Raw genomic sequence first — 27720 nt, 5'->3', positions numbered from 1 at the left:
TGACAAGACAGAAATCTCTTATAATTATTATAAACTCTTACGTAACAGAACTACTCAAGCCATTAGAAACGCAAAACTGAGACATTTTCATAACATCTTGAAGGGGGGAGCTGACCCTTCCGAACTGTGGAGAAACTTACGGACAATTGGCTTAGGAAATCCCAGGACTCAGGTAGACAGTGTGCCAGTTTCTCTTGACGAACTAAATGACCATTTTGCAACGGTACAGTCAATAACCTTGGATACGGTTGACAAACAGCAGACAGTTAACGAATTACAAATGACTCCAATTCCGGATAGAGAAATATTTTTCTTCACTTATGTCACAGAAACTGAAGTGAGAGCGGCAATAAAACGTATTACTTCTAAAGCTGAAGGTGTGGATAATATTAGTATAATATTATTGAAGAAAATATTGGACATAATACTGCCGACATTAACACATATATTCAACGCCTCACTCATAACTTCTACCTACCCGAACCTCTGGAAGAAAGCCTTTATCCGTCCGATCCCTAAAATTAAAACCCCATTATGTGCAAATGATTTCCGTCCAATTAGTATCCTACCTGCCCTATCAAAAGCTCTGGAACGTATTGTTCACAAACAACTAATGAACTATCTAACCGAACATGCCTTACTGGACGAATACCAATCCGGGTTCAGAAATGGACATAGTACGACTACAGCACTACTAAAAGTGAATGAGGATATACGTGAAGCCACAGATGAACGTAAATTAACATTACTGACATTACTTGACTTCAGTAAGGCATTTGATACAGTTGACACGGACCTTCTATTATGTAAATTAAGACTTCTGCATCTTTCTGAAAGTTCTGTTACTTGGTTTGAATCCTACCTTCGCGAACGTCAACAATGTGTCATTGCATGCGATTATTCTTCAAGATGGTGTGTCGTGAAATCTGGAATTCAACAAGGATCAGTTCTCGGACCTTTACTCTTCATGATTTATATTAATGACGTGACTAAAATGATAAAACACTGCAAATACCATATGTATGCTGACGACTTGCAAATTTATTTGCATTTCCACCCTGATGAGACTAGTGACGCAGTAAATAAAATAAACGAAGACTTAAATTCGATTTCACTGTGGTCACACAAATTTGGATTAAGGTTAAATCCAGAGAAATCGCAAGCAATCGTAATGGGACATAATCGTCTACGAAGTACTCTTGATAGTGGTACTATACCACATATAACATTGAATGGGATTATTGTTAAATACAGTGAAACAGTTAAAAATCTTGGCATTTTTATGGATAGCGATCTAAATTGGAACACCCAAGTAACACACACTTGCAAAAAAATATTTTCTCAACTTCACTCTTTGTTTCATATGAAAGAATTTCTACCACTTAGTCTAAAAAAGAATCTTATTCAGACGCTTGTAATGCCCCATTTTGATTATTGCGATTCCTTACTAACTAATGTAAGTTCACTCTTAGCTGAGAGACTACAACGTGTTCATAATGTGTGCATACGATTCATCTGCAATACTCGTAAATTTGACCATATAACACCTTCCCTCCAGTTACTTTCATGGGTGCGTCTGAAGGAACGAAGAACAATACATTCACTGTCTCTTCTATTTAGAATCATGCATACTTATACTCCGAATTATCTCTTATCGCGCTTTCAATTTCTTACAACTCTTCGAAACCGACATCAAGCACTTCTTTCTATCCCTCATCATAGAACGTCTCTATACTCATCCTCGTACACTGTGGAAATACCTCGTCTCTGGAATTCGCTACCTAATGATGTCAGGGACTGCCGGACTTTATCACAATTCAAAATTAAATTGGAAAATTTTGTCTTGTTTAATGCTTTTTAGATATTGCTAGAAGTGTCGATTTGTGTTTTTTTTTTACTCCAGATTAAAATCGCAAGTTTCTTGTTTATATTAGTTAATTAGGATACACTTAATTATACTTAATCACTCATTTAAAGTTTGTGTGACTGCAACCTGTGTATATTTTTGTGTGACTTTACTTCGTTTATAGTGTTTTTTTTTTTCCTTTTTATTTCTGTTATTGTATTTGTATTCCTGGTGTTGTGGAAGAGAAGGCCTGATGGCCTTAACTACACCAGAATAAATAAATAAATAAATAAATAATAAATAAATATTTTGGGCCACAATGGTGGTCTAGTGACTACAGTCTATACAAAACTAGAAAGGTATTGACAGTTCTCTCTGTCATATGTGGGAAGGGAGCGACGTTGCAAAGTTGTGCGGTGCGGATGATTGCGCCACCTGCCTGCCTGTCAGAATTGAACATCTTACACAAACTCGTAAATTTATATCATATGGACTATTTGACTACAACAACAACAATAATAATAATAATAATAATCCACAAACAATTAGGGAAAACACGGGAATTTTACTGGAAGCAAGTAAAGAGATAGGTTTGGAAGTATATCCCGAAAAGACAAAGTATATGATTATGTCTCGTGACCAGAATATTGTACGAAATGGAAATATAAAAACTGGAAATTTATCTTTTGAAGAGGTGGAGAAGTTCAAATATCTTGGAGCAACAGTAACAAATATAAATGATATTCGGGAGGAAATTAAACACAGAATAAATATGGGAAATGCCTGTTATTATTCGGTTGAGAAGCTTTTATCATCCAGTCTGCTGTCAAAAAATCTGAAAGTTAGAATTTATGAAACAGTTATATTACCGGTTGTTCTTTATGGTTGTGAAACTTGGACTCTCACTTTGAGAGAGGAACATAGGTTAAGGGTGTTTGAAAATAAGGTGCTTAGGAAAATATTTGGGGCTAAGAGGGATGAAGTTACAGGAGAATGGAGAAAGTTACACAACACAGAACTGCACGCATTGTATTCTTCACCTGACATAATTAGGAACATTAAATCCAGACGTTTGAGATGGGCAGGGCATGTAGCACGTATGGGCAAATCCAGAAATGCATATAGAGTGTTAGTTGGGAGGCCGGAGGGAAAAAGACCTTTAGGGAGGCCGAGACGTAGATGGGAGGATAATATTAAAATGGATTTGAGGGAGGTGGGATATGATGCTAGAGACTGGATTAATCTTGCTCAGGATAGGGACCAATGGCGGGCTTATGTGAGGGCGGCAATGAACCTCCGGGTTCCTTAAAAGCCAGTAAGTAAGTAAGTAAGTAAGTAAGTAAGTAAGTAAGTAAGTAAGTAAGTAAGTAAGTAATAATAATAATAATAATAATAATAATAATATAATATTATTATTATATCATAAAGGCAATAAAGAGTGACTGAATGTGAATATGGTACTGTATAATATGCAAACTGTATGTAGTATACAGCGTAATAAAGATTTCATGCTATAAATCTGAAGTTGTAAAGGAAAGATACAATATTTAGCTCCACGGACTACCTTACATCAGCTAATAATGTCTTATTGAGAAGTGTCTGGCCTACATAAATCTGAGTGTCATAATGTGACAAATAGTACACAAAATAGTGGGGAATGTGGTTTATCTGAGGTAGACGTTTCAGATGAGGAATCGATAATAATGATGAAGAATTGATTAGGCCTATTTCATTTTATCCCATTGACTTAAACAGAGCAAGAGATGATGGTGATCTTATATCTGACGAGTCTACAAGGTGGATAATAAATTAATCCCTTCGCAATCATATCGCTCAATGAAGTTACATTGCTCAAAATTTATTTTTATTTTAGTAGGTTATTTTACGACGCTTTATCAACATCTTAGGTTATTTAGCATCTGAATGAGATGAACGTGATAATGCCGGTGAAATGAGTCTGGGATCCAGCACCGCTCATATTGGGTTGAGGGAAAATCCTGGAAAAAAACCTCAACCAGGTAACTTGCCTTGACCAGGAATCAACCCGGGCCACCTGGTTTTGTGGCCAGACGTGCTAACCATTACTCCACAGGTCTGGACCATTGCTCAAAATATGGACAATGAGTTTAAAAATTCATGCAGCCAATATATTGACTAAGTTTGTTTTACAGAACTTTGGGGAATGATGAGAAGCAACAAAGTGTCAGTTCTCTTCATTAACATCTTGTGACCACCGATTTCTTTTTAATATATTGATAACCTAAATTCTTTACGATAGTGTGCATAGAAGAAACACTACAGTGGATTCTGCATTTCGGCATCTTGTAGCGAAATTTACATCTTTTTTAACGTAATCGATAATATAAGTACATACATATACCACCAGAATAAATACGAAAATAGCCATGACAGAACATCAATACTTGCTGTAACACAGTATGTGATAAAAAATGAGACAGCATTTCCACATTTATAAGCAAAATTGTTGACATACTGAAGTATAAGAAGATATAGCTAATTACATTTTGGACCCAAGGTTCATGGGTTCAAACCTGGTGGAATGTAATCAGATTTTTCAGGCAAGAAACTTTATAGTATGATTTCCTCTTGGAGGGAAATAAAGTTATGGTCCCATGTTGCTCTGTTTGCAGCATGTAAAAGATCCTAACATATCAACTGAATGTATTAGCAAGATTACAATGGTGGCCTTTCAATTGCCCACATACTGTTTCTAACATTCGAGTCTAAATGTTTCTGACATCAGTAGCAGTAAATGTAGGAACAAAATGAAAATTCGCGTGGTACTAAATAGTACCACATAAGCCATGATTCCATGGTCCTGTGTACGTCCTGACACCACATATTTCGTGTAGTTGGCTTTGGCTAGAAATATGTATCAGAGTTAATAAGAAAAAAGGAAGTAATATGGTGTATATTGGCTCTCATGTTTACAGTCAACTCTGGTTATAGTGAACCTCTGCAGACCAGCATATTTCGTTCACTATATCCGAGGTTCACTAAAACCGAAGTGTCTGTTTTTATTCTACTGATGCTGCTATACATACAGTATTAATGTCTGTTTGGGACAGACCACGTTCAATATCAGTACTAATGTTCGCTGTATCTTCCAACTTAAAACACGTTACGCTTTGACATCCTGATGTTCACAGATCAAAACTTCAATCTAATCTGGGCATGTAGGTAGTAGGCACTGACTGATTTCGCACCTCTTCCAACTAGAGGTATGCTACTGTGTACTCGGCCTTGGAATTTCCCCGGCTCACTTTTACAAAGATGCGGGAGGGACGTTGGAGGACCATTATACTGTAATCCTTCCTGTATTTACCCTTTGGTCATCACTTTACTCCCTTTTACAAAAGAAAACACTTTCTCTTCCTATTCTTCTAATAACCTCTTTTAAAGGAGTCAGAACTAATCCTTCCTTTATCCCTCACTGCGTACACTATTCTCTTTAACATGTTTCAAGCTGTCCAGGAAGCTGAACAAATCCTTTGTTTTTCAATGCACATAAGCAATAGAAGGTTTGAGATTTTGTTCTGAACATATTCTTGGAAGTTTATAGAAGAAAGGGTTTCCTAAATTACCATTTTGGCCATTTTGAAATTACATTTTCTTGAAGAAGTTATGGTTTTAGGTTCACTATAACCGAAGTGAGAGTTCACTATAAACAGAAATATTAATGTACTTTTTAATGTATGTGGGTCGGGACCAACGATTTAGGTTCACTATAGCCGAATCTTCACTATAACCGAGTTTACTATATCCAGAGCTGACTGTATTTGCATACTTGCCTTATCTTACATCAGCCACAAAAGCTTGCAAAAAGATCATATTGCCTTGATTAAAGGAATGGAGTAATGAAGTAGAAGAACAAACAAGTCTTAGTGGCAATTTTATGAAATAAAGGAAAGCTTTACAATGCACACCGGTACTTAAAACAAAAAAACTTCTTGGGGGTTTGTAATTATTTACACAATAAATTTCACCATCTTACTTTGTGTCAAATTAATTCATTGATAAAACATAGATATATTTACATGAGATATGTTTATTAAATAGCTTGCAATAGGATTAGACAAATGGAAGCACGAAAATTTAATCTACAACATTATCTTTTTATTTTCCTGGTTGACATTCAGTTGCTTCTCAATTGGTTCTGTATATTGTGTACACAGCTTGAATCAAAACATTATCAGAAATTATAATTGGTAATTTTAAGTAGTTTCTCACATAAATCAAACACAAATGAAAGCTTAGGCCTACACTTTTTGGAGAGACAGTAATCATTTATTTACTGCTCTTTACTACACTCCTCCCACTAGCAAGTAATATAATTTTTCATAGGCCTACATCACAGTACAACCTTAAATTACTTGTCCTTTCACTTATTATTATTAATAAAATCTACTTTTACCTTATTTTTTATTTGTTTTGGTGTATCTGTAAGGAATATTGATGAATTAGGATCACTGGCAGACATTTTCGTTTGTGCACCCTGTAATGCCGGAAAAAATGAGGAATGTAGAAGAGCTGGTTTATGGTAGCCAAGCCTTGGTGCAACATCTCGTGTCATACGGAAATATGGATCCTGGAAGAAAAGGAAGGGTTAATTAACGGAGCATGTAGTATATACAGTAATAGCCTACTGTTCAAAATATACACTTTTGGAGAAATCGCTCCAAAGTTTCTGTGCATTACTGCTAGAAAGTAGCATTATTCTTTTACATTATTATTAGTGTCCCAGATGTTTGCACAAGATTATTTGTAAAATGCTTATATAAAAAGTTTGCTGACCATAATAAATATGAAAACAGTCCAGATAACGTCTACTGAAATTTATTACAACAACAATAACAGTATTGTTTAGGTTCTCACTCACCTGATCAATAGCACAAGGTATAAGACAGGGTATATTTGCTTTTCCAAAAATGAAAGGAAACGAATTTGAAAATGATGGTGCTGCCTGTACAGCTGGAAAGCTTATTTTTCCAATTACATCACTGTCACCAAATCCGAATATACCTTTCACTTGATTGAAGGTAACACATTTTCCTACACGAATCACATTCTGATAGAAATTTGGACACTGCCTGAAATGAAAGGATGTACGATTAAAAGTAAAAAAAAAAAAAAAAAAAAAACAAAATGCAACTGAAAATCAATAATGAAGTGTGAAGCAATTACATCTGATTGGCAAAATAAACAAACATGATTTATTTACCCCATAAAATCAAAATCAGAGAATATAAATGTTTTTTCAATGTCAAAGCCACATGCAATGATGTCTTTGGCATTTTCATATGCCAACTGACGTGCTTCTTCTAATTTTATATCTTTCCACAGAAACTTTTCATCATCAGTCAACTGAATCACAAGAGGGACATCGAAGACATCCTGAAGCCATCTGAAATAAGTAATGAAAATCTTAATCATATGTAAATACAATTGCACAAAGTCACATATTCGTAAATTTTCACAATGAAAAATTAAGTAAATGAAGTGCAGTAGTCTCGATTATCTGAACTATACAGCGTGAGGACAATCCAGATAAGCAAAAATCCTGACAATACGAAGGGTCAGAACGCTGTGGTTTTTGATCCTGTAGTCTTAAAGAGACAAAGGTCGGACCTAGTAAAGTAGAAAGATGTTACTCACATGTACATAATAAACGAGTTTTTATTCATAATATAGTATAGTATGTGATTGGCTTTTTAAACTTTATTGTTCGCTACTGTATATATGTACACTACTACAAGTTAAAAAAAAAGCAATCTGGATAATATAGAAGGCCGGATAATCGGGGCTCTAAAAAGAAGAAAAAAGTTAGTGTAATCGACATTGCAAATGCCTTCTCATTATACAAATCACTTTCTAAATTCTTTTCTTTCTCTTTCTACTCTCTTCTAAGTATTATGCGAGTCAACAAATAATGGAAAGGAGCAGAAGTGTTTAGCATAGCCCTTGCAAGCACAGATGCTGATGCAGAAATGGAGGTTCATTCACCGTAAGATGAACATATAAGAAGATAAGACTGTTATTACATTTAATATTAGATATTAATAAGAAAGAAGAAAATTGAAAGTGCTCAGGATGTCAGTATGCTCAAAGCAGATGTCATGTTCACCTTCCTGGAACACATGTTCTGCTACTGCCAATTTGGCTATGTGACCCAACCAACAGTTTCTTCTGTATTCTGTGATATGGATCTTGATGCTACACTGTGTTGTGACGAAGTATATAGAACCTCAACAGTAAAGGATCCTATATGCTATGGTAGCTGATAGTGGATCGCATGTGTTCCAGGCCGACCGTAACAGACTGCGGGTCTGTTTGATTGGCAAAAACACTTCAAGTTATAGAGTTTGAGGGTTTTGTTAATGCGGTTTGTGATGTTCCTAATGTACGATAGGAAGGTCATTCCTCTCTTGGTGATTTGACTTGACTTGGGCTGGATGTTGTCTTTCTTCTCGGGTTTATGGTCCTCTTTGATTTGCTGTGAGGAAGTGAGATGGTCTATTTCTTGCTGTAGGTATTGTGGCTCAGAAATATGTTTGGCCCAATCAAAAGGAGTTTTCATCATGGTTCGCTTCTGTCCAGGATGATCTACTGCAGTTGTGGACGAAACGTTGCCACCAGACCACAATCTCTTAGCCTGGAAAATTCTCACCCCATTGACACCTGCTGTGAAAGCTTACATTCCAAGATTAACCACCTCTATGGGGAGGACACTTATTCAATGACTATGAAAAAAAAAAATCCCAGCTTCTGAGCTCCCTGACCTTTCTACTACATTGTCGACACACACGTCATTTCCACAGTGTCCTCCCATCGCATTTACAACTGAACAGAGAGGACCCTTCTCCTGGTGCAGAGACACCAAATCCGACGAGAACAAGCCAAAAATGACAACAACCTGTGCTCACTCCATCTACTACTGAGCAATAGGCTGGATGAAAAAAACTGTAAACATATAGACAAGATTACATACAATGCGATGTTGTCGAGACTACAACAAGTTTCCACTTGGCTCAAGAAGAAGTTAGATAATTGCTCAGAGAATAAGAAATCACCACTGACCTTGGATATCAGGATATCAAGTGCACAGTAGTGAATCTCTCAGATGAACAACAATCGCCAGAAGAAACAGCAGTCCTAGCCAAGGGAGGAAATTACGCGGTTATTCCATGATGTCTCTTGACTGAAGATATACTAATGTCGAATCAGGGATAAGATGTCTAATGTTTCATGCAACAGAGGAGATCCGATGTGAAACATCTAGAATCCTACAATATGAGCAACTTCCTAAGAGCAAATTGACCGGCAAAGAGAAAGATGCTGTGAAAACACTCAGTGCAAACAACATCATAGTCGTAGCGACTGACAAAAGAAATGCAATGATGATCCTGAACACGAGGGATTATGAGCAGAAAGTAGGAGACCTTCTAGACCCAGACATCTACAAGTTCTACCTTCCAGATTACATGGGCTACCCAAGATTCATAAACCTGAGATACCACTCCATTCCATTGTCAATGTAATAGGTTCACTGACATATATTGGACAAATACCTCACCAACCTTCTGAAATCGCATATAGGTAAGGCTAACTCCTACATCAAAGATTTGACGCACTTCATGGAATAAATGAAGACCTTAGCCATTCCACCTGAAGATCTAGTCAGCTTCGATGTGGTGTCACTGTTCACCAGAGTTACAGTCAACAATACCATGGATAAACTCAACAACATCCTTCCTGAGTACATTGTAGCTTTGTTCCGCCACATATTGACGACAACTACATATTTCTAGTGGAACCAGGATTTCTAAGAGCAAATAGACGGAGTAGCCATGGAGAATCCTCTCAGCCCGGTGATAGCCAACTATTATCTGGACAGAAGTGAGTCATGATGAAAACTCTTTTTGATCAGGCCAAACATATTTTTGAGCCACAACACCAACAGCAGAAAAAGACCATCTCACTTCCACACTGGAGGACAACAGCTATTCCTCACATAAAATCAAGAGGACCTTAAACCCAAGAAAGACATTGTCTAGCCCAAGTCAAGTCAAATCACCAGAGAGGCACAGCTTTCCTACCATATGTTAGGAATGTCACAGCCTGCATTAGCAAGATTTTCAAGTTCCATAACATGGAAATAGTGTTTTTGCCAACTAAAAAGACCCACAATCTGTTATGGTTGGCCAAGGACACAAGTGATCCACTATTAGCTTCTGGAGTGTATGCAGTTTGGTATACATCGGCACAACACAGCATAGCATCAAGACCTGAATCACAGAACACAGAAGGAACCGTCGGTTGGGGGTTGGGAGCCAAGCACTACAAGGCCTATTTTTCACAGTTGTGTTAGGTATTTATTTTACTGTCCTGTAAGCTTATGAATATATATGGAGCTTAAATCAATTGCACTTATCTGCCATATTAGAATAGTATTATAGTAAAAATATTAAATAGTAATTGTTGGCAGTTCTGAATAACTGTGTTCTGCAGGGGCAGTAGCAGAACAGGTATTCCAGGAAGGTGAACATGACATCCGCTTTGAGGATACTGACATCCTGAGCAGCACCTCACCCTTTCATGCCATAAAATTTACAATCATAGAAACAATTTCAACCGCAAAGAAGAAGTATGGTATCCAGCACTGAGAAACACAAACACGAAATCCATCCACTCCCAACAGTTCAACAACATAGTCAGCAGCAAGCCACACCCAGTCCCCCACACAATAAGTGATGACACAAAACTAGTCGTAGCACCAGTCGTCCCTAGCATGCAGAGATCATTACACACTAGAGTGCCTCACCACTGATGATGTCTACCACAGATGTAGACGAAAAGTCTGGACAAAACATCGCTAATAGACTGCAGCCTCTTAGCCCGGAAAACTCTCACCCCAGTGTAAATGAAAATACTGAACAGAATCAATCAATCTTCTTAATGTATCCAGCTGTTTGCTGACAACATAAAGTCCACTATAGTCCACTGTAGTCTATTCAGTTGTTGTTTTTCACGAGAAATGAGGGGTATTTTGATCGGTGTTCATTATAGATGCCTGCTGCTAGTAGCCAGAGGTGGGGTGTAGTCAATATATACTGCAGGGCTGTGTCTTATGCAACTGGTACTGATGATTTTAATTTACTTCTTTTGTGGTTTATGGATGGATAGTATAGAAGAATGTGTTCCAGGTCTTCATCATGATTATTACAACACAGACAAGTAGGATTATCAGAAATGTGAAATCGGTGTAGGTACAATTGAGTGACAATGTGACCTGTTCTGGCTCTTGTTAAAAATGTTTGATATGTCTGGGCAAGTTTTTGTAAATTTCCAGATCATTTGGTTTCTTTTGTACAGACTGTAAAATTTTTCCTTTGTCAGAAGAGAGCCAATTGTTGATCCATAGGTTTGTAAAATTAGACTTTACTGAAGCAAAAGCATTGGATAGAGATATCACTTGAAGAGGTCTTGGTTGCAAATATGTTGCCTGTTCTGCAATGTTATAGACTTTCTCGTTTCCAGGTATACCACAATGACTAGGTATCCATTGAAATGTTATTTCCTTTTGGAGTTCTTTTAGTTTACTTAGTTGTTTCTGAATTGGAATAATTCTATGTGCATATAGGTTTGGTACATATTTAATTATATTAAATATAGCCCCCTTGGAGCTGGTAAGTATGCAAATAGATTTTTCAGAAATTTGAGTAACACACTGAAGAGCAGCATCAATGGCTAGCAATTCAGTGTCAAGACTGGAGGAGGATGAACATGGTATGAAATAACTTTCTTGATATTTTGGAATATACTGTAATACTCTGCTCCTGATGTCCCATTATTAGGATTTAGAGATCCATCTGTATAAATTTGAAGGTGATCCTTATATGTACTGCAGAGTAGTTCCATGGAATTTAACGTAAGAATGTATGGAGGATCATGTTTGGAATGATTTCCTGGAATTTGTATGCTATGTTCTGGAATCATCCATTTCCATGGAGGAATTTCGTTCACAACTGGAGTTTTAGCAATGAGTGTGTCTGTGATCTAGATTGGTATTTCTTCTTTTTTTATTTTATAGAAATTACTGAACAGAATGAACGCATTGATTGTAATGGAAATGATGACTGCAATGATGTGAGTGATAAGTGTTCATGAACATAGTGCAAGTGCAAGTATCTGAAGCACAACAGCCATATGAATTTTAGATAAATAATCACAGAATAATAAATCGCAATAATCTCTAACACTAAGAATCATTTCTCTACTTTGCGAATTGATAGTCTTTTGACTCCTCCATGGCATTATGATGCTCAAAACTCAGCGATAATACCACACTGACAAGAATAATACTGCACTACTGACTGTTTGCTCGACAACCTGCTACTACAATTGCGTTCACTACTGGATTGACAGAGATTTAACAACACCGCTTTTGCCTGCCTTTGTCTTAGAAACAACATGAAGCTGTCACGCCAAAAGTCGAGAAGACGTCGCCACGCCAGAAATAAGAACAGCTCGACTGTAGCACTAACTTTTAACTGTTTGCACCAATTGTCAATTGTTTCCCATCAGATGTCACACAGCAGTAATAACAACACATCAATGAAGTAGTTGAAACAATGGGAGACCTATTTTTAAAAATGACTGTTATTACTTAAGAAACATACACAAAATAAATACATTTTTTCGACAACTATTTTATTGATAACCATATGAAACAATTAAGAATATTTTATTTGTAGGGCTGCTGAACTCAGCAGTGCAAATATTCCTACTCACAAAATAAAATGTCATTTTAACACTTGTATCGTAAATAGCTTTTATTGTGAACCCTGTTGTGTTGTATGTCATTAAAAGGTCTTAAAAATGAGTGTTGACTGACAGTTAAAAATATTACTGACAGGTCATTTTTAAATTTAGGATGCTACTTGTTAATATTATTATATATATTGCTATTTATTATTAATATTATGAATTGTAATTTATTATTAATGTAATTATTGAGTGTAATTAGTTACCACTGCCACCGGGTATTTACCATTTGCAGTGTGAATAAATATATACACATAGACATAAACTTCCGCCTTAAATATTTTTTCGTAATGACAGTATACAGATCATCAAGTATGATATATTTAATCAAAATATATTAACGTATTATTAACTGCATTGATATTATATGGAATGCTCCCAGATTAAAAGACCAACTCCAGACAAAGAACTATGGTCTCCCACTAAGCATCCACAACACACATTCTGGCCCATAAGAAAATTTGTACGTCTAACTGGCCATCCCCATCGTGTATGCTAACCTAAGTCACATTTTTTTTAATGAAATGAATCACATGAAATCAGAAGAATGATGAGATAATCTGAAAGGGCTATAATGAAGGTCTTACTATCAGTTGAATATATTATTTCCAAGTTGGAATTTGGCAACACTACTACTGGCAAGTGGTTACTGCAGCAGACCTACTTGCAGTCTTAGCAAAGATCATGGTTCACATGAGTCTGTGTGGAATTCGAGACGACATTAGTTGTAGTCGTGTTTTTGTGACTATAATTTCAGCTTAAAATGGCACACAGATATAATACTGCACAACATGTGTTTGTGTATGATTAATGTGTTAAATTAGGCCCATGAAGTTCGAAAACAATATCAGGAAAGTTCCTAGATATTAACATTCATGGTATGCGGATATGCTTTTGAGTCCCTATTTTGGGTTTGTTAACTGAGATGAAACGTACTTTTATCTTTTTCCAGCAGGATTTGCTATAGCACATAAATCCCATTCTTTAATGAACGAAATTCATATAGTATTCGAGGACAGAATTATTAGTAGAAATATGTGGCCCTTCAATCCCTCAACTTAATTCCCCCCCCCACCCCCAGCCACCAATTCATAACTTTTGTATCTGGGAAACTTTAAAAGATAAAGTATATAAAAACAATTAAAGTGCCCTTTTAGAACTGAAAAAGAGCACCCAGGAAAACATTTTCTCCATCACTCAAAGCAAACTGCTGCAAGTGATGTGTCATTTCTTAAGCAGTCACAAATCTTTGGAACAAGAAGGCAGACAGTTTCAATATCTCCTTTCTTAATTGTTTAAATTTAGTAATATTTTAAATTAATAGTCTATGGTTTGTCGAATAACTGACAACACACTCCCTCTATAACAACAGCATGGAAGCACAACAGCCTGACAGTTATGTTGCCGCTTTCATGGTTGGGAGATAATAGTCAGTATAAGCCAGGGGATATTTCCAGTGCTAATTCGTATGGCTGGAGTGTTAACAGAAGAGATAGGAGTACCTGGAAGAAATCTGTCCAAGACTTTTTTGTCTACTATAAATATCATTTGAACTAGACGAGGTCTGAAGCTGGATTTTTGGCATTGAAAGCCAATGTATTAGTTATCCACCACTACAAAGAATACCTGTAAATTGATTGTATTCAACATTCTGTTAACTGACTTGAAAAGTGTGGATATGAGTTGTCACTGCTACCTTCTAAATGAAGCTTATTACCTGAAAAATATCTTCTTTTTTTTTTTTAACTTGTCACTACCAGCATATAATGAGGTAAACTTTATCATTTTCTTAATAATATTATAAATTATGTGTTAGGTGACATAGGTTAACTTATATCAATCTATAAAATATAACACCATGTAATGATAATTTTTATACAGCGACATACATCCTCCAAAAAATTAAAATCTTGACTGCTCAAATTTAATTGAGAAAGTACGAACTTGATCACATATTACAAATGTGATAAAATGACTTGAATATCTGGAATAAAGTTGATCACTTTCAAGGCAATGTAGATATACTGAAATCATGATATATTTCATTCTAAATATTTTGACATGCTTTACAAATGCAAAATATTTTAAAAGCTAATTTGACTCTTTAATCTAATAATTAATCAACTTAGTTTGAAGCAACTGTGATAATACAGAACGATCAGATGAGATATGGATAGGAGTGACAGAGTTTTCATTGTGTGCTGCTGACTCATTTGCAGTGGAGAATGGTGGGCTAGCAGAGGCAATGATGCGAGCATGCACGTGTTCATCCTGATTCACGTCCAAGTGACGAGTGACATGGTATAATGTCAAATCTGATGTTTATTACTGAACAATGTGTATATATTTATGATTCATATGTGTTAACCCAGTCTGTTAGCCAAGTACAAAGGCGGTTTGAAACAAGATTTCCGGGTGTAAAAATTTCATCACATACAACAATCCATAATTTTTTTAATACATTTCAGGCAATGGGAAGTATTCAGCCTAAGAAACAAAACTGAGAGCATAGGATTCTCACAAAAGAAACAATAGATGACATTGGTCATCAATTGGAATAATCTCCTAGAAAATCATTTAGATGCTTTCACAAGTAGGCGTACACATTTCTTATGGCTCTGTGGAAAAAGCTACTAAACTGTCAGAGTTGCAGCCATATAAAATAACTAAGACACATGCTCTTCAACCTGGTGATCCTACAAGTAAGCACGCATTTGTGAGTGTATATTGAACGATATTCATAGCAGACCAATAGTCCCACATTTAATATTTTTCTCATGGTATGTGTGCTCACAAAACAATCGTTATTGAAGAACTGAGAAACCTGATATCGTTCATGAAGTACCTCTCCATGAGAAAAGACTGGTGTATGGTGCACCATGAGTGGAGAAAGAATTATATAGCCCATTTTCTTCCGAAAGACAGTTGATTCCCTCACATACGTGCATACCATCCTGACCAGCAGGGAGCTTGATTTCGCATTCTTCCAACACGACTCAGTCACAGTTCTTACAGCCGATATTTCGATGTGACAAATTGAATGTGTGTTCCAGCAGCACAGAAATATTAGTAGGGATTTGTTGCGATTTTTATCTCTGGGATACATTAAAAACTGCTGTATACAAGACATAACCATGCATGCTGAAAGAAATGAAACATAATATCCGTCACGAAATTAACAGCATTTATCGACCAGAACTACAGTGGGTCATGGGACATTTCATAAAGAGATTATAAAAATGTGTGGACAACAAAGGCAGCCAGTTTCAGCATCTCCATCAATAAAATTAGTAAGTAGGACACTTTTTAAAATACAGTAGTTACAAAAATTTGAATGGTTGTATCACCGTGATTCTACACTGTCTGTCCCCCACTGTGAGTGTGTCAGCAGTGCACAGTGAAAACTCTGTCACTCCTGTCCACACTTTATCTGATCTCTCTGTAGTATCCCATCTTATATTCAACATCATGTCAAATTCATCAGAGAATAATACAGTTTTTGTGAAATTACAGTTTGATTCTTTTAAAAAACAAAAAATCAATATCCATAATATACAGTGAGGTTAGTTGGAGACATAGAGTTTTGCAGGAGTCATTCCCTGCCAAGAGATGGCATGATCACTGGGAACAGTGTGTCCGCATTCTCAGCACACGCAAGCAATGAGTGACACTGCAGTTTCGCTTTAGTTGTGTTGTGTTGTGTTGTGTTGTGTTGTGAGAAGTAAGTTGGTAGTGAAAGCTGTGATCTTAAAAGTTTAAGTTGAAGTTTAAAGTGCTCTGTGTAGGCTACTGTTGCAATGACTTATTCATTACGTGAACATACTTATCTATACAATGCATACATATGAAAACGAAAATCTTGTACGGTGACAAGACACAAATTTCGGGAAAAGTTTTCAGAGAGACCTGTTCCAGCTGCCAGTACAATAAGACTTTATAAGAAGTTCATATGAACAGGTTCGGTAAACGATGAAAAACCGAAAAGAGAACACCATGTTCTGTCGGAAGAGAAATTAGATGAGATTGGTGAAAGATGTCAAATGTGTGTTGCAGTAAATGGAGAACATTTTGAACAAAGAATGTGAGCTAGGTAAGTATTATAATTTTTAAGCATTGTAACAGTAGGATTGTAGGCCTAAAAGTGCTGGAGATGTGCGCGTGTTCCTTGCAGTAACCAACACACTATAGTGGGCCGGCTCCAGATGAAAACCCGAGTATCCCCAATTAACCTCACTGTACTGTATTAGAATTGCCATATTTCCAATAGCATATTAGTAACTGTATGTAAGGCAATTAGTAACTGTATGTCAGGATTTAGAAGACAGAATAGATTTCAGTAGCCAAGTAGATGCAGTGATTATTGACTTTTCACGCGCATTCGATGTAGTCCCACACGATATATTGTTGGTTAAACTACAATCAACGGGGATTGACTTCAGAGTACTCCAGTGGATCAAGGAATTTTTAACTTGTCGCACTCAGAGAGTACGGGTAGGGGAGGAATTATCGAACCCAATTGAAATTACTTCCGGAGTCCCACAGGGGAGTGTCTTGGGGCCTCTTCTATTCCTGGCTTTTGTAAATGATCTGCCAGTTAATATCTTGTCTAGGGTTCACTTATTCGCGGATGATTGTATAGTATACAGGGAAATAAAAAGTTATGAAGATACTACTCTTCTTCAGACTGACCTAAATAGAATAAAAGATTGGGCAATAGCCAACAAAATGAAAATAAATTCTCTAAAGAGCAAAGCCATCAGCTTTACAAGGAAAAGAAATAAAATAGTTGCATCGTATATATTAGGGGGTGAAACCATTCCGGAATTTAACAAATGTAAATACCTCGGAATAACATTTAGCAGCGATCTCGGCTGGGGGGAACACGTTACGGACACAGCGGGAAAAGCATGGAGAGCGTTACACTTTGTGATGAGGGTACTAAGAAAAGGCTCTGATAAATCCAAAGAGAATGCATATAAATCACTAGTACGTCCAGTAATGGAATATGGTGCTGCATGTTGGGATCCTTACAGATTAGAACATATTAAGACACTGGAAAAGATTCAAAAACGGGCTCTCAAGTGTTGTCGGAAAAATTCACCATTAAAATGGGACACACTCAAGGACAGGAGAACGCGAATTCGATTATGCGCACTGTTCAAAACATACAGAGGTGAGCCTGCCTGGAGAGAAATAAAAAATAGGTTGCAACCGCCAAATTACTCTTCAAGGAACGACCACTCATATAAATTGAGGGAAAGAAGACAGAGGACGGACACTGGAAAGTTTTCTTTTCTCAATCGTACTATCAGCGACTGGAATGCTTTACCTGCAGACTTACTAAAGGCTTTACCAGCAACCAAAAACGTATTTAAAAATAGGCTTAAGGACTTTACTAATAGACGGTAATTATACACAGTATGTAAAGGATGTAAATGATATTTTATTATTGAAGTGTTGTATCAGTGAAGAATTATGTTGTGTCAGTGAAACGTGTTCCTGTCAGGGAAGCTTTATAGTTTATAGTGGCAGTGCAAAGTATTTGAACAGTGAAATGTTTTTGAAGTGTTAGTGAAATCAGGATAGAATCAATGAAATGTGTCGTAGTTCCAGTGCAGTGAGTGAGTTAACAGCGAAATGAGTGTAATGTGGAAAGGTACTTGTGCAGATATGAACATATCATACTCGTGGGTTTTAGTTCGAACTTAGATTTAAGATACAAATTAGATTTATTTTAAATGTTATTTTAAGTGATCGTGCTTCATTTAATTTAGGATATTCCCTATTATTATTATTATTACTATTATTATTAACTGTATTTTTAATTAATAAGTTTATTATTGTCATTATTGAGTGTAATTAGTTACCACTGCCACCGGGTATATATCCATTGCAGTGTGAATAAATACATACATACATACATACATACATACATACTGCCCCCTATGCCTAAACACCTAAACATGAAGAAATGGACATGGAACATCTGAAGCATTGTGCAGCACTCCAGACTCCAGAATTTTCAAGATAACACCTCCAAACATTAGGAAGCAAGAAAGAGAATAACTTCACTAGTAACTCTTCAGCATTAGATACTGTACATACATACATACATACATACATACATACATACATACATATTGATAACATTTATCATCTGTATCAAAGTCTTCTTTTTGAAGTAATACAAATGTTGAGTCAGAAACTTTTTTACGAAAATTCGTAAGTAGCTCACCTACAGAGGTTCTTACGAGAAATCACTGTAGACAGAGAGATAGGCAGGTTTTGCTAAAAATCTTTTCTTTAGTAGAAAGGATACTGAAAATAACATCTTGTAAGCATTCACTGATCCGCACCATATGCACTACAAGAGCCGTACAAATCGCATTTTCATATTCTTTGCATTATTTTCAATAGACATGTGTTTACTGATCCACACCACATGAATTGCCTCTTGGAAAATGTGGACAGATTTCTTGGCACAGTAACTTTTTCAGTGTGTGTGGTGCATGCTGATGACATCATAGTCGAATTCTGGTTAGTCAATGATACCACAAGAATTGTGCGTCCACATTTTCTTCTTCAAATACAGGATGTCTTACTGGCTAGCTGATAGGTGCAATGGATGACAGTACGCTTATCACAACTGTTCAAAATTATAAAGAATTATTTGATCTAAAGCACCCAGATTACAGCAATCATCAATGTTGGGATAATATATGGGAAGAGATTGGAGCAATAATGAAGCAACTATATAAGTTTGACTGTCACATTCAATTTCAAGCTGTGAGAAAAAATAAGAACACTGCGATTTATGTGGCTCTTGCGGTGCTGATCAATGAATGTTTACCTTAAAAATGTGATGGGAAGACCTTGAAACAGGATGGTCAAGTTTAGCTCAAATGTTGTGCAATTTTCAGGTCATTTATAAATTATTATAGAAACTGGATAAACAACGTTAATCCAATGAAACTTTTACCACATTACAGAAAATATACATACTGTATTACCTGCTTCTCTTGGTCAACCAGTGACAGGTTCTCCCCTTTACCACTGCTGCTTGCATCCATGAACACATGGCCCTTTGCCAGAATGAAACTTCACACAGAACTGGGCAGCCAGGAAATTTATGTTTAAAGTTTTCCCTTGTTCTTCCATATGATTTCTTTTTCTGTATACCAGGTGTTTCAGAACACTTGTATCAGCCTTTTTTTTCTCGAAAACTAAATAATACTGGTTGTTCATTAAAAAAATTTAGATAATTTAAACCTATGTAAAGAATAGATTGATGGTAGTACCATTTCCCGTAACAAACCGGAAGTAGGGGTACCTGTGGTCAATTTCGAAATTTCAAATTAGAACATAGGTCACTGAAGGTACCATTGGAAACTACTTTTACTGAAATTTTTTTTTCTAACATTCATTGTTAACTACAAAACAACAAAAATGGTATCTTTTGAGAAATGTTGTTTATGTACGAACACTCTTCATAGTAAAGTTCAAAATGTCCGCCACTCTGTACTAAACAACGTTCTGATCTCCTCCTAACATCTGTGACTGCATGGAGCACTTTAGCACTGCTGAGAGACTCACAGGCTTCTCTAATTCTTTGTTTCATATCTTCCCTAGTTGTTGGACGCACTTGGTAGCCCATGTCTTGAATTCTCTCCCATAAGAAGAAGTCATTTGGAGCAAAGTCAAGAGATTGGTCCGACCAATCCACTATAGGGGTAATAACAGGTTAACAACTTGCCGAGCTCCATGTGAAAAGTGAGCCGAACAGCTCTCCTGCTGAAGCGCAAGGGAACATCGTGAAGCAATTGTGCAAAATGTTTCGGAGGAAGCATGCATACATTCTATCATTTAAGTTCTCCTCAAAAAAGTATGGTCCTATGACTCGGTGTCCGAGGAGACCACACCATGTGTTGAGGCTCCACACATGCTGGTAATCCACTTCACATAGCCATGAATTAACCGGAGACCAGTAATGGGCATTGTGGATATTCACCTGACCATTACTTTTGAAAGTTGCCTCATCTTTCCACAGAATTCTGAACTCGAAATCACGATCCGTATTTAGAAACCAGTTGCAGAAACAACACGAATCTGGAAGTTATGTCCCCGAAGTTACTGATGAAGATGAATATGGTATGGTTGAAACTTGTCTTTGAGAATTCTAAACACTGTACTATGGTGAAATCCTGAGTCATGGGCAATCCTTCTTGTGGAGTCATGAGGACATCAGTAGCTTTCCCATTCCTCAGAGGTCATCTGATACGCTTACACTTGTTGTGTTTCGGCTGCACCACACTGTTTGTATGCACACGCTTTACAAGATGCTTGAAAACATTGTATGAATGATGGGCGTGCAATGGATATATCTCTGCTTAAACATGTGCTGCTTCTCTGCAATTCCGAAGACATTCTCCAAGTATCATCAACATGTCGAATGCTTCTTCATTTGTGAATGGCATTTTCCAAATAGCAAACCCACAGGGATATGACGTGATGTGGACGAATAAACAACATTCACTGTTGCTATGCAGAATAAAACACAGTGTAAAGTGACTTGGTTTCAAGACCTGCAGTGTTTACAATTATCATATACTTACTACCAGTGCAGTACGTACATAAACAATGTACAGCATTTCTCAGAAGATATCACTTTTGTTGCTTTGTGAGTAAACAATAAAAGTTAGAAAAAAGTTTCAGTAAAAGTTGTTTTTTTTTTAAGTAGTTTCCAATGGTACCTTTAATTACCTATGTTCTGATTTGAAATTTCGAAGTTGACCACAGAAACCCCTACTTCCGATACTACCACCAATCGATTCTTTACATAGGTTTCGGTTATAAAAATTTTTTAATGAACGAGTACCATATAGTTTTCGAGAAAAAAGACTGATATGGGTGGTCTGAAACACATTGTATATGTTTTAAAATGTGTACACCCTCATGCACTGAAAACACAACACAACGTAATAAACTGCACTTATTCTTAGCTGAATCACTGTGTGCCCTTCCTGCCAGTTGTCAAGGACAGACTAGACTGGTACAGCTAATTTTGGGGGATGAGGATTCACCTACTATGCAGCTTTCACATGATATTTCTATCTCTCTTTCACTCATTCCCTCTCTCCTGGCATGTACACAAAAAGAGCTGATGCCTGAAGGATAACATAAAAATCAGTCAGGAGTGGTGAACTAAGATAAGTATTAGGGGATTCACCAAGCATTCAGATAAGGGGAGAATAGTGGAATCAGTATCATAAAACAGGAATGTTCCAATTCTGAAATTGTAAATACAGAAAACGAAATCGTATGGCAGAACAAGAGAAAATTCTAGACATAAATATCCTGGCCACCCAGTTCTGTGTGTTTAATAGAACAGATTCTACGAATGATGTGTATCACACAAGATGGACAAATCTTTCAGCAGCTACTGTGAGGAGGATGGGTACCAAATGTTATTAATATAACACAGTATGTAAGTTTTCATCTGGCAAAATGTTATGGGTTTGCAGCAGCAGTGGGACAGTTATGCCACTAGTCAGCTGACAGAAACACAGTTAATGTTTGCTGGGACTCATTATATTAGAAATTAAAATATTAAGGCCTACGACTAGAGTTTGGTTTTTTTATATGGTCTTACTTGGTTATCATGAAAGGAATGAGATGTCCAACATGCATTGCTTTGGATGAAGCACCACGTCCAGTATACAAATAAAATGGCTTTCCTTTTTCATACGTAGATAGAATTTGATGCATGTCTCGGTGAGAGAAAAATATTCCACGTCGAATAAAATGATGAACAGGATGACCTGTCACCTTCTCAAATTTTTCCACCAACTCAGCATCAATTTTTGAACTGCCGAACCTTTCTGGAATCAAATAAAGAATAATCAGTTATTTGGAATAATAATTTAACAGTGAAAGTTTTGTTTATATATACGCATTCTATAAGATTATGTAAGAAAGTAAATTAAGTTTACTAAAATATTCTTTTTCGTAATAAATGAATGGTATATGACATCAGGTATTTCTATTCTTTCTCAGTGAGATATAGTCATAAGCCACAATTGGTTACTTTCTTAACTACAATCACTATGAAACAGTGTTGGTAATAAAAAATGTTATGCTATATTCATGAATATGTTTCAAAACATACTGAAGTATCATATAACATACAAGAAATCTTGATAGTTTGATATGATAGCACTAGTTAACAACATTTGTTGTGCCGACAAACAGAATGCTGATTATTACCAAGTCTGATGCACTGATTAGGAATATGTAATCAGATTTTTTCCATCACGTCAGGTTTCTGAACACTGCAACAATGTTATATTTTATGAATAGCCATAAATACAGTGCGGGTGGGAAGTACCTAGGTATTATTAATTGGCTGTAGAATTTTTAATATCGATGGAACCATAATGAAAATTGTATGTACATATAGATGACTAAATAGAGTTTGAATTTTTGTGCATCCGTAGTACAGATGATAGCTATGAGGAGCGGTTTGAGCAACAATAGCAAAGATGGTCGATCACCTGTTTGTTCGCGAGCGAGGATTGCTGCACGCTATGAAGTGTGGAATTCTGTTGTTCTCATTCAGAGATAGCATACAGAGAAAGAAAGGAATGTCACAATCCGTCCAGAGACAATAAAGAATTGGAAGCACGGATTCGGGGCATTATCACAAATGCTTCATGCAACTTCCTCCAGAAGACTTGGATTCCATTACCGGCCGCTTGAGGAAATTGGTGGAAGCCACAGGTGCCTACATTTAATTTTGATGTATACGTATTCCCATTTAACAAGGTACACATGAAATAAATTTCAATGATTTAGCATTGTAAATATATAATTTATTCACATTTTTCAATACCTAGTATACATGTCTCGCTTCTTTGGTTCCTATCCTTTATACCAAGTCCCTCTTCACTTGACATATCTGAATCATGGATTGTTGATACTTGAAAGATAAGATAGACTTACAGGGTGCCTGGTAAGAAAAATAGAGACAGTCAGTCTGTACTTTGTTTAGTTCGGGTGTAGAGATTTTGTTAGTAATGTGAGCTGTTCTGTATGAAATGAAATGAAGAAGCAAAGGCATAGTTGTAAAAAAATTTCCGAACCAATGATATGGTGTGAACAAAAAAACTACGAAGATGACTGTTATTTCTGCTTAACCAATGTTACTGGATTTTCTTAAAAAAATAAAAGACTCATTCAGTATCCTAATCTTCCGTCAGCTATAAGACCAATACCTAATGGAGAAAATTTACCTGTTCCCATTCCACCTTCTACATGGCAAGAAAAATCGGAATCTGACATAACATCATCTGATGATGTGCAGCCCTCTACAAGGAATGACGTCTCAATTCCAGAAGAAGGGAGAGAAGAAAAGCCACATTTAATAATATAGGCGGAACTCAATGATCTGGTACGTTTGTACTTAACATCTGGCTGAGCTTCTAAGATCTCGGATCTCGTCTTCAGGAATGAAAGGTGCTGGATAAAGGTGCTAATGTTTCAGTATTTAGAAACATAAGTACTGATCTATTACCATTTTTCATAGTTCCAGATTCTGAAGTTTGTGCATGCAGTGATGTAAATGGATTGATTAAAACTAGGTATTACACATAATGCTGAAGAGTGGCGCTTATTTATAGATGGTTCTAAAATTAGTCTGAAAGCTGTTTTGTTACACAATGGCAATAAACGTCCCTATATATCTGTAGCATACTTTGCAGTAATGAAAGAAACATACGAAAACATGCGTCATATTCTTGAAGCCATTAAAATATGAAAACTATTGTTAGCATATTTGCGGGATCTTAAAGTCTTCTACTAGAAATGCAGAGTGGATTCACTAAATATCCTTTTTTCTGTGCCTTTGGAACATCCGAGACTCAACATCACTATATAGTCAAGGAATGGCCAAGAAGAGCAGATTTCACTTATGGGAAACATAATAAAAAATGTAAACCTTTATTTGACCCACAAAAAGTAAATCTCCCTCCTTTACACTTTAAATTAGGGCTTATGAAGAACTTTGTGAAAGGTATGGACACAACAGGCGGAGGTTTCAAATATCTACGAAGAATGTTCCCTGGCTTGAGTGATGCAAAATTAAAAGAAGGAATATTCATTGGACCTCAGATAAAAAATAATTGATGGGTGACCATTTTTTTTAGAAAAATTACCTCCAAACGAACTTGCATTTAAAAGTGTTGTGAATGGGTTTCTCGGCAACAAGGAGGAAGAAAATAATGAACTAATTCAGAGTCTCCTTCAAAATTATATGAATTTGGGATACAGAATGTCTCTCAAAATTCACTTCCTGCATTCTCCTTTAGATTTTTTTCCCTAAAAACTTGGGTGCAGTGAGTGATGAACAAAGGAAATGCTTTCACCAAGACATTTTACAGATGGAACAGCTTTATAAAGGAAGATGAGATCGATCTATGAGTGATTACTCCTGGTTCATACAAAGAAAGTAGCCATTTACATCATAACATGAAGGATACTTTATTTTTAGTACTAACATCACTATAATAGTGGAAGACTATGTTTATGCATTCTGCATTAGATATTAAAAATATGGAACTGCTTAGTTAGTATCAAACTTTTCAGAAGTGTAATAAGGGTAATAACTGAAAATCTGAGGGTGCTGCTGAAAAATGGATTCCATTTTTGGATTCAGCATGGCAAATATGTGGATAGTAACAATGTTTCATTTCAGCACAATTTTCAAAGATAAAATTTGTTGACTAGTGTAATTTACAGATTTTTATCAAACTTTATCAGCGTGGCTTATGTCGGTATTTCTCAGAGCCCTTCAATTATAGCCTCACATATGAGTTACCGGTACATTAAATCTGAGTCAGTGTTTCGAGAGTTCTGATATTCAGATAAACTACAGCTCAGTAGTTTCTCAAGTGTGGATCCAACTTCCTGGGGATTATGTAAAGAGCTGAGGAGGGTCACGAGATGATTAACAAAACAAAACAAAAAAATGCCTTATTAACATACATTTATTTCGTACTTAGAAACATAAGCATTGTTTGAACATAAAAATAATTTTAAAAAAGTTTCAGTAGTTATAAAATGAAAATAATTAATGCAACAAATCTGCCCGTTTTTCAGAAAACAGGTTCTCAAATCTGGATTCTGTATTCGATACACATACAGAGGCATCATTTTGAAGTTAAAGATTTCTCGCTTTTGTTTAGATAGCAATCATAGACGAGAAACTTATTTTGCATAAATATGAGGTTGCAAATGTTACCAAAATTTAAGAGCTTCATTTGAAAGCTCGAGATTCTTTTCATTATTTTGATCCAAAATTTGTTCTACACTCTGCTGAGAAGAAGTTTTTTAGCTGGTTATTTAACGATGCTGTATCAACTACTGGGTTATATAGTGTTAATGGAATTGGTGATAGCGAGAAGAGACCAAGGATTCACCATAAATTACTTCACATTCGCCTTATAGTTGGAAAAAAGTCTCGGAAAAAACCCAACCAGATAATTAGTCTACGTGGGAAACAAACCCATGCCCAAGACAACTCTGGATCAGGAGGCAAACGCATTACTGCCTCAGCTCCACTGGTGACAAAAAAAAAAATTGTTTCAATATGTCACAAGTGGTTGCATATTGCAATGAGACTTTTCTTTATTTTTTTTTTTTTAATTTCAGTTAGTTGAACGCAACTGTTTATAAAGGATTTAGTATCTATCATAATTGTTTTGAGTTTCTTCTGGAAATTATTCAAGAAGTTGTTATATCAAATTGTGAAAACTTAATTGCATGCCCACGAAAATGAATTCAATATTTGTCACATTACACACACCTAAATTGTTCAAGAGTTATTTAATATATTGGGATGAATTAAATTTCATTCATTTTATTTTAATTTTTCAAGTGATGTCGACCACAAATCAAGTTTCTTTAAAAATCCGTTGATTTTATCTAGGACTGTAATTATGTTAAGATCTTGACTCTGCAAACACTATTCATAATAATGTTCAAATGTTCGAAAATATCAGCAAGGAAGGCCAGTCTAAGAAGTGAAAGAGAGCTAGAAAACAGATTTGCATATTCCACTTTCTCATCTTGCAGGTTGTTGTTTAGTCAACTGTCTAAAGACAGGTCTGAACCTCACAAGTGATACCAACAAGGCACCACTTATGCGGCAACTAGGCCAGGAGATATTGGGGTAGGGTGACAGCCAGTTTCTTTCCCCCTCCATTGCATACATTGCCGATTAGCTACATATTACACTAGTCAGACTTCAGATGCATACTGGTACATTGGAATTTCTAATTTTAACAGGCAGGTTAAACAGTTTATATCACGTCTCCAAACATGCACATATCTATTAAAAATTTGTCGAAATATATCTTCCCAGAAGGGTGAAATAAAAATTCATTTCCTTGTACATAATCAGCTGTTGGCTTCAATTTTTAAAGACATGCTGCTGTATGCATGGTATGCAAATAAATTAGTAGCTCAAAGAAATGTTTTCATGAACGTCAGAGATGACTTTAAAAATGGAATGATGAGTTTCATGAGATGTGCTTGGTGCAGGAAGTGTATTGAATCTTGTCTCAGCAATTCAACATTTCATACAGTGCGGTGTACGATATTGTATATGACACATTGAAATTTCATAAAGTTAGTGCCTGCTGGGTGCCTAAGAACTTGACAATCACAAGGGTCAGCGAATGATGACATGCTGGGACCACTTAAGGCATTACGCTGCAGAAAGGCATGATTTTCTGAAAGGATGATGAGTCCTGGGCTTACCACTACACGCCCGAAACAAAGCAGGCCTCTATGGAGTGGAAACATGCTGCTTCCCCAGCAAAGAAAAAATTCAAAGTGACGCAATCTGCTAAGAAAGTGCTTGTGACAGTGTTCTGGGTTATGCATGGTCTTTTGTTAGTGGACTTTGCTAAATACAGGACCACTGTGAATGCTGTAGCCTACATTCAAATGTTGGTAAAGTTGCGTTGCGCCCT

The 27720-nt window shown here is 36.3% G+C and overlaps 1 protein-coding gene across 2 annotated transcripts in view; it reads right to left on the bottom strand.

Moving 5' to 3' along the window:
* The window catches only part of TrpRS (Tryptophanyl-tRNA synthetase), an 86788-nt gene that overhangs the window by 46156 nt on the left and 12912 nt on the right, over window positions 1-27720 (bottom strand). For both annotated transcript variants that reach the window (XM_069826855.1, XM_069826847.1), the window contains exons 2-5: window positions 22341-22569; window positions 7089-7271; window positions 6747-6957; window positions 6282-6455 (exon numbers count right to left, since the gene is read on the bottom strand). In XM_069826855.1, the coding sequence (XP_069682956.1) occupies window positions 6282-6455; window positions 6747-6957; window positions 7089-7271; window positions 22341-22569 (797 nt within the window). The remainder of the gene's footprint in view (window positions 1-6281; window positions 6456-6746; window positions 6958-7088; window positions 7272-22340; window positions 22570-27720) is intronic.

Source organism: Periplaneta americana, chromosome 1, assembly GCF_040183065.1.
Source record: "Periplaneta americana isolate PAMFEO1 chromosome 1, P.americana_PAMFEO1_priV1, whole genome shotgun sequence".
Taxonomy (NCBI): Eukaryota; Metazoa; Arthropoda; class Insecta; order Blattodea; family Blattidae; genus Periplaneta; species Periplaneta americana.
This window is presented reverse-complemented; position numbering and strand designations above follow the sequence as displayed.